The 8,399-nt window shown below is 38.3% G+C and overlaps 1 protein-coding gene across 1 annotated transcript; it reads left to right on the forward strand.

Moving 5' to 3' along the window:
• The first annotated feature begins 2,957 nt into the window (after positions 1-2,957).
• On the forward strand, positions 2,958-8,141 carry LOC145901359 (uncharacterized). The gene is made up of 13 exons (XM_082989010.1): positions 2,958-3,041; positions 3,627-3,890; positions 4,345-4,458; positions 4,625-4,741; positions 4,888-5,133; positions 5,207-5,320; positions 5,378-5,491; positions 5,924-6,196; positions 6,423-6,539; positions 6,906-7,016; positions 7,152-7,424; positions 7,649-7,762; positions 7,972-8,141. The coding sequence occupies exons 1-13, from the start codon at positions 2,963-2,965 to the stop codon at positions 8,088-8,090; spliced, it is 2,055 nt and encodes a 684-aa protein (XP_082845136.1). The 5' UTR covers positions 2,958-2,962; the 3' UTR covers positions 8,091-8,141.
• The last annotated feature ends 258 nt before the right edge of the window (positions 8,142-8,399 follow it).

Here is an 8,399-nt window from a genome sequence, read left to right on the forward strand (position 1 = left end):
TTGCGCGCACATAGGCGTAAATATATTTCTAATCTAAAGTGCGCGACAAATCCTGCCTCCTTAATTTACACAATATTTCTCAAAATCGAAAGAAATTTTTGAAATAAATCCAATTTCGGCATCAAACTGCATTGCGCAAATTGTTTGGTCTTAGCCAAGAACCTGGAGTATAATTTCAAGATAAAGATACGTCTAAATCTAAAGAAAAACTGCCTATTGTTTCATAATAACGTAACTATACAAACACGATAATGCGTCAAAGAGTACAAACTTTGTGACGCAACTAGCTTACTTTGCAGTTGCAGCCACTTGTACTTGCGCATAAGCTTTGCTGAAGTAGCAGCGGAATCAACTCGCGTAGTGTAATCACCGGTACGTTTGTCGTTATTTTTTGACGAAAAAGGCGCGTGATGTGCAGGTCGATTTTAGACAAGGAATTAATCCACAAGTATTCGTACGAACGGTTTCCACACAAGACATTTGGAAGGTGCGTTTCGTGTCATACTGTGAATTCTTAACACACAAACATCCCAAAAATACTAAGGTTGTTATAAAAGCATTATTAAAGACCCATTCATTTGCCCTAACTGTATGGATGCAGTATAGATGCACTTGTTTGAAATTGAAACCTGATTGATACGTAGTGAGCGATATACTGATGTACGCATGTACATCCAAAGAACGTGATATCGGTTTCAGCTGACATCTAAATGTGTTAAATTTACATGTTGTGTAGATGTCGTTGTAACAAAGAACAAAACGTAAAAATGAAAATTTTCGCATTTTATTTGTGTGTGTTACATCACAGGTTGTCAGAGTTTGAGGTGAGGAAGATGGTGACGGATTACACAACTTTTATGATAACCAGACACCCCTTCGAGCGTCTGGTATCAGCTTATTTCAACAAGTTCACCAACCGATCGGACATGACGTGGTATCGACGCAACGTCGGCATTCCAATGGCTAAAAAACAGGCTGCAGACTTTCTGCATGGCATCAGGTGACCAAAACATCGTTATGTGCATTGAATAGAAATGTGTTTTAAAATCCTCTTGAAGAAGTTAAAATCCGTATTATGTAAATCAGGCTATTTCAAACCTTTGCCGCTACAAATTTTGGAATATGCTGCAGAATTTTCTACACTAAACCCAACAAAACAAAACGTCCTTTGAACCAAAAAATTAAGAAAACTAAATATGTAACATGTACGGGGGACGCAAAGTGCACCAGTTTACAGTAACTTGTAAATTGTGTACTTATATCTGGCAATAATGATAAGCCAGTGTGAATTGATAGTTGAATGTGCCGTTACGTCACAGATGCTGTGGTTGAGACAATATCTTTGTATTAGTGGAAATGGTAATTTCAATGCGGAACTCAATTCACGTTGCATGTTTCTTAGTTTTCATTGCCTTAAGCTTTGTGTGATTCTGCTTTATTATTATTTTGATAAATCGCATCATGAAATGTAAAGTTAAATTTTTTTCGCCGACTTCTGTTTTTGTAAGTATCTCGGAGAGTATGACGTCACTTCAACAGCAAATGCCATCATTGTACGATGTTGACACAAGTATTGGCCGAAAGTAAAAACGGTTCTTTTAATATTCTAAAGTGCTGATGGTTGTCTTTGCTTTGTCTGTGACAGTATTCCCGTGGCCACAGGAGGTTTGGAGGCGCTAAAGAGCTCTCCACAGTTTTTGAAACTCAACGAGCATGAACAAGATGACGTCATGAGATATCGTCACGTATTACAAACGGGAGAAGTTTCTTTTCAGCAATTTGTCAGGTAAATGTTACGAAAAATAAAAACAACTGTTCATATCACGTATAATAATTTTTGCAAACTGCTGGTCCCTTTTGGAATAAAACTGTAGCAGGAACATTTTCTTCATTCGAAATATTTTCTGCAGGGTTTTGTCAAACACTTATTTACTGTCGTATTTCTCGTAAATCACACTTTCAGAAGCTTCCCACTTTTTTTGTGAACAAGTATGGACTAAAACCCCATTTTACTTCAGACACTTATGACAAATTTAGTGCGCAATGTATGTACATGTGTCGGGTAAAATATTCCTTAAATGCAGTACTACTACATATCGTCTAAATGCACAAAAGCTTTCGTTTTTTTCACAGGCAAGTGCTTACCTATGAACGAGGCAAGAACGAAAACAAGATGGACGTGCATTGGCGCCCTCAATTGTTACTGTGTCAGCCGTGTTCGTTCACATACAGCATGGTGATGCGTTTTGAGAACTTGGTGGATGAATCCAACCGACTCCTCGAGTTTGTTCAGCGAGGTCGCAACACAAACATTACATTTCCTGGAGAATCAAAACCTTTTACTCAAAGCAAAACAACTGTCGATGCTCTTCAACTCATTTCAGAAGCTGATGTGAACAGATTGAGGGATCTATACGCTGATGATTTCTATGTTTTAGGTCATGATCCATATAGATACAGCGGGCGAAAATGAGCATTCGCTTGGCTTATTGTGGTACAAGTTATATACCGCCTACATCTGGGCGAAACTGCAAGTTGTTCGTTACTTGCTGATATGTGTATGACCTGGTTTTCTGTAATAAACATAGTTTTGTAATTTTGCCATTTCAAAGTTGGGTTGACTCAGGAGCAGCGATAATTGTAATTTTTTATTGCATTGGTAAGCCAGGCAAATTGTATGGAGAATAACATCTTCTAAGGTTGATGGGGCGGAAAAGATAGCTTACAGCAAAAATATCATGAACAATGATTGCTAATATAACAAAAATGGCTGACATATTAGAGAAAGTGCTGTAGTGGGCTTAAAGTTGTGCGTTTCTTTGATACATGAAAAATTTGGCGAAGCGTGACACAACGGAATTTACCTATTCAAGCGAAAAATCAAGGAAAAAAAGAAAGTTTTTGATAAGTCATTACGCTTCGGCGCGATTCAATTCATGCAACTGCGTTGTAGCGCCGGCAAATGTCAAGAATGTCACGTTTTGCGGTTTTCATTTTGCTGTTGGCGGTTTGCAAGATTGACGAGTTGGAATGTAAACGAGGCAAGTCTTAACATGTGTAACCGACACTTTCTATAACGCTGAAAATTTGTGATATTGTTTAGTTCTTGAATAAAAAACTATGTCTACTGCAAGTAGTCCTATAGATTACTTTATTTGTAATAGCGCGAAGTAAAAGTGACTTTATTCGCTGTAAGTCTTTAGGACGAAAGATAGTTTTGTGTGTAAGCTGCAGACAGATGGCCACTGTTTCGACCTAAAAGGTCTCATCAGTGCAGCTGGTGTGACTTTCAGACGACTTTGCTGACCAAACGGCCAAGCAAAGACTTCCACTTTGTGGTGACTATACAATCACCGTCATCCGTTGGGCACCAAACTAGGTGCAACCTTACGGAGAAAACAAGGTGGAAACACTATGACCAAGCAAAGCTCAACCAATAGTGCCGTGGCCATCTGTCTGCAGCTTATACACAATTCATATTATTGGCACATTGCTTATCGAAAGATAGTTTTGTTTCCATGTGAAATTTTGTCCGATCCTTTCGTCTTTAGCTAATTCAAGTTACAATTGTTGCCACATGTTATACTAAGCAATGCAACGTGATGCGTAAAGTGTGATCTTTTTAGCGTGGATTAAAGGAACACACAAACTTGGACCGAATCCGACCTCCAAACCGAAAGTTGTGGAGATCGCATACAGAAGATGCTACAACGGAACGGCGAGGAGAGTTAAAGTAAAAGTCAGGGGAAAAAGACGATATCCTGATACATTTGAAGGTTCTGTGTTGGAAATTTTTCCTTGGGGATTCCGAGTTATGGTGAACAAGACTGATTCCAATGACCAGCAGTGGGGCCAGAGAAACGTTTACGTCAAATGGAAAGCATATTTTAGTGAGTTTGATATGGTTTAAGTTTAACACAATAGTTACGTCGGTACTTGGCACCTTTCATGGATTTAAATCCACGAACACTGCTTGCAAAAGGGACCTCACAGTTAAAAAGTGCCCAATTTCTCGAAATTGGCATGACTATATTTGTTTAGCATAAAATTCTAATTTGGACCAGAAAGATCTTTCTGAATCTGGTCCCGCGTTTATAGACTTCTTCATGCAGTAGATTAGCTATTTATAATTTTAGCCTACCTTTGTTTGTTAATTTCCCACTTCAAGTATAACTGGATGCTGCAAAAACTTCCCAGTTATAAATACTGTGCAAAAATTGAAATTGAAAAGATAACTTACGTGATATTTGTATGCACATAACTTTTAAGCCATTTGACAAAATAATGAACGGCCATTAAAGTCAATATTCTACTAGTGATCTAAATTTGCATTTTCTTATCAAGGAAATTCCAAGTTCAGACAGAATCCATGTTACACAAGTGCTTACTGTTCAAATCATGCTGGTGGAAGAACATGTCACTGTTCACGTCAATACGTTGGAAAGTTATGCGAAAAACGTCAGAATCTTTTCAGCTAAATATTGTAGTGTTTCTAATAAAATCATATTTCATAGAAATGTTGTTCAATCTGCATAATCTTAATAAAATATGCTTGTTTATCGTGACATGAGTAAAAGGTATAAACAGTTTTTAAGATTCACTGTTAGTTGTCGTATTTATGCAGGTTTGGTTTTCTGTTATCCAAATCCTTGTCGGTACGGTGGACGTTGCACAGAGCTGGCAAACGACTACGCATGTAATTGTACTGCTTCGGGACTGACCGGAAAGGATTGCACAAACGGTTTGTAATACGTTGTACATGGACCTTTTACAGCTCAGCTACCAAAGAGATTGCGTGTTTTTTTGTAGCCATTGGCAACACTTGCAAAATGAAGCGTGAATCACATCTAATTTTTTGGTTTCACCCAATTCTGTCTTACGTTTTAGGGATCAAAGAAGGCCAGGCGGACGTATTGCTTGAAGGGTTGTCAACTAATGTAACAGCAATTGTTCCTTATTCTTCCTGCAAAAAAGAAGCTCCTCTCGAAATTCAACTATCAGTGGCAAACAACACTTCAGCCAATGTCACTGCTAAAGTATTGGAAATATTCCAGTGGGGGTTTACCATTGGAGTTTGGCGTAACGTCCCTGAAAACACAAGTTCCATCTCTATTCAATGGCGAGCAATATTCAGTAAGCCCCAGTTCTGCTGTGTTAAGTAGATAATACTAATACGCTAGCACTTGATTTGTGCTGTATTTGGCAGACTTAGTGTACATGGACCACAATCCATGCCAATACGGAGGAACTTGTCGTAACACCGATGCTGGAAGTGTCTGCGATTGTCCCTTTTTGAGAACAGGAAGAGTATGCGAAACAAGTAAATATTATTTTTGAGTTGTGCTTTGTGTTTGCATCGGTTGCTTGCATGTTGCAGAACTTACACATTGTGTGTCGTCGCCCTGTTTGAATGGAGGGACGTGCGTTCCGACGAAGGGTTCCTATAAGTGTTTGTGCACCTTGTACTTTAGTGGAAGCAGATGTCAATTTCGTAAGCAGTTTTTACAATTATATAATGCTACCTTAAATTTACATGTGTTCACTAAGATTTTTATATACGCTAGCCCATGCGTTGCTTTACAAGATGTATATGATTCAACTGATTAATTGATTTGCTTGATAAGCCTTGCGAAAAAAATAAATCAGGTAAACACAGTTTAAACATTTGTGTATACTGTAAACTTTCAGTTATAATATCATGCCAGTGCCGCGTGTTCGTCAGCATACGTCTATATTTTGTTGCAAAGTTTGTTTTTTGTTGACTCCTTTTTTGGCCCAGAATTTCAACCTCATTGTTCTACACGTAAAAAGGTGTACTTCAAACACAACAAACCACCCGCTACTCATAACAATTTCAAATGAGAGTAAATCCAATTGGTGCTCGTCATAATTATCTATGTCTAATTTTTTTACCTGTACATAGCACCAGGAGTGAGATCCTCTGTCGACATCAACGCATTCCATGCAACTGGGCCGCCGTATGGACACGTGTTCCAAGTAGTTTTTTCCAACTGTTACAACCAAACAGCCACCTCGATTAATGCTACAGTTCGCGGTTCAAGTGATTTGCCTGATACCTTTAACCACACTATCATGGGCGTCCACATATGGGGTTTTCGTGCTATGGTGAAGAGAACCGACATTCCAGGAGGTGATTGGACTCAAAGGATCAAATTTCACTTTGTGGCCAACTTCGGTAAGTCTCGAAGATGGGTACATTCCTGGCAGACTGTAATCATTGTAATTCAAATTTCAGTGTAAAAATCATGTCATTGATTGGTGGTTTCTTGTAATTGACTGATTTGATTACTATTTGATCATTACAACATGAATCAAACCCCAAACCTTTTTTTACAATGTCGTCCTATTTCGGAAATTAAGTTTAAGTCATCATGTGTGTAATTAATTTTGTCTTTTGGCAGATAAACGAAACTACGACAACAGCCCCTGTCTGAACTCGTATGATTGTGTGAGCAGTGCCAAACAGGATAGAATATGTTATTGTAATCGTGGATATGGTGGAAGGTTATGCGAGAAAGGTTGGTGTTTTTGTGTAAAGCGTTACGTCATTTGCCAAAACCTCTGTCACGTTCCGAAAATGTGTCTGAAACTTCAACGCGTGTCAGACGCGTTGGAAAGACATGGTGTCACGAACGTGTGTGCTGTAAAAAGAATTTACATGAAAGGTTTATCAACTGCGTATCTGAAAGTGGGAAAAAATTTCTTTATTTCATGTTCTGTGGTATGAGTATAAACGTTTTTAGAAACTTTGTCATTTTTTGTTAATGAAACCTATAATATGCCGGTCATTCCGTACAACCAATTTTACTTTTAAAATCAAGAAATCGTGTTTTAGGAATTTCCTACATTTGACTTTGACGGTTGTCTATTTTTATTTTGTGTAGAGCTTAAATTTTGTTACCCGAATCCGTGCAACACTGGTACGTGTGAGGAAAATGAAACTGGCTACAACTGCACTTGTCCTGAAGGCACTAGCGGCATTCACTGCGAACATGGTTGGTCAATAAAAATCACTTTTAAATTACCCATGAAAACATAATATTGTGTTTTTTTTTAGAACAACATTTCGAAGCTGCCTCGCAAGTTATTAAAAAATTAAAATTTTGTGATTTTTATTCTTTTATTTGCAGTTTCAAGGTTTTCTGGACGGTTTCACGTTGGCAGCAATCCAAACGGTCCTCCGTATGACAAAACTGTCGACGTAGCGTATGACAAATGTCGCGGAGGCTTGGCCAGGAAAGTTACTGCGCGGGCATATGGTGAACGAGAGTACCCCGACAAATTTAACGTCAGCATAGCAACGATTTTTCCATGGGGATTTCGTGCAATAATTAAAAGAGTAGATTGGCCCAACAAGGGTTGGGCCCAGGGAGGAGTGGAAATGAAATGGACTGCATTTTATGGTAAATTTTTGAAATTCCAAGAGGTTTTCAAATAAACGTTAAAAGAAGTTTTTAAATAAACATTAAAAATGCAAACATTATCGTGTATGCCAATCAAACAATAAATTTGTTTAAAATAATCTCATTATAAATTTTCCAAGACTATTGATTTGTTAACATTGGCCATAACCGCACCTGTTTCTAATTTTCCTCCATTCTTATGCAAACGATTGCACACAATTCAGACTCTCCAGAATTGCTGGAAAATCCCTGTTTAAACAATTCCACCTGCACCAACAACGCGGATGGTCGCCAGTGCCAATGCAGCCGACAATTCCAGGGGGAGTTCTGTCAAACTCGTAAGTTTGCACTTTTCAACTTACTTGAAGCAGGTAATTAGCTGATCAACGAACGAGCAATTTCCGGACGTTCATTACAGACATGCAGTTTGAATGCAGTGAACAAATCGTTCACGGTTTTTCCCAAAAATTGGTCACACGTTTTTAACAACATTGAAGGCTGTAATGCTGAAATTCATAAAAAAATGTGCCACTGTTTTTTTGTCTAGGTCTTGTCCATTGTATATATCGACCTTGCTACAACGGAGAATGCATCGAACTGATTGTTGGATACTTTTGCAAGTGCGCAGGCGGATATACAGGACGCCACTGTTATTACCGTAATTGATCTTCCAAATTTGCCTTGAACATTTGCATCACATTCAAGCTAAACATAGAAAACTACCCGGTTAATCCGTATTGAAAAGTTATGTTACAAATAAACAATGGATTGTTTTGGCAAATGCATGTGTGTAATTTTTGTGTGTCGGTGGAAAATTTTGACCACATCACATGCGCAACGAGTGTTCAGAATACCCAGTAAATTGTTTCAAAAAGGGATGTAAAAATGATCATGGGGTCTAAAGGTTTCGCAGCCTGGGCATTGCAGCCCCTAGCTGCATGGATCAGCCACTTTTGACTTACAAGGTCTGAAAAA

This window comes from Ascidia mentula, chromosome 5 (assembly GCF_947561715.1).
Source record: "Ascidia mentula chromosome 5, kaAscMent1.1, whole genome shotgun sequence".
NCBI lineage: Eukaryota > Metazoa > Chordata > Ascidiacea > Phlebobranchia > Ascidiidae > Ascidia > Ascidia mentula.

Coding starts and splice junctions, on each gene's coding strand:
- LOC145901359 (XM_082989010.1), top strand. CDS start 2,963: ATGTCAAGAATGTCACGTTTTGCGGTTTTCATTTTGCTGTTGGCGGTT. Junction 3,042..3,626: donor CGAGTTGGAATGTAAACGAG/GCAAGTCTTAAC, acceptor TGATCTTTTTAG/CGTGGATTAAAGGAACACAC. Junction 4,459..4,624: donor TGGAAAGTTATGCGAAAAAC/GTCAGAATCTTT, acceptor GTATTTATGCAG/GTTTGGTTTTCTGTTATCCA.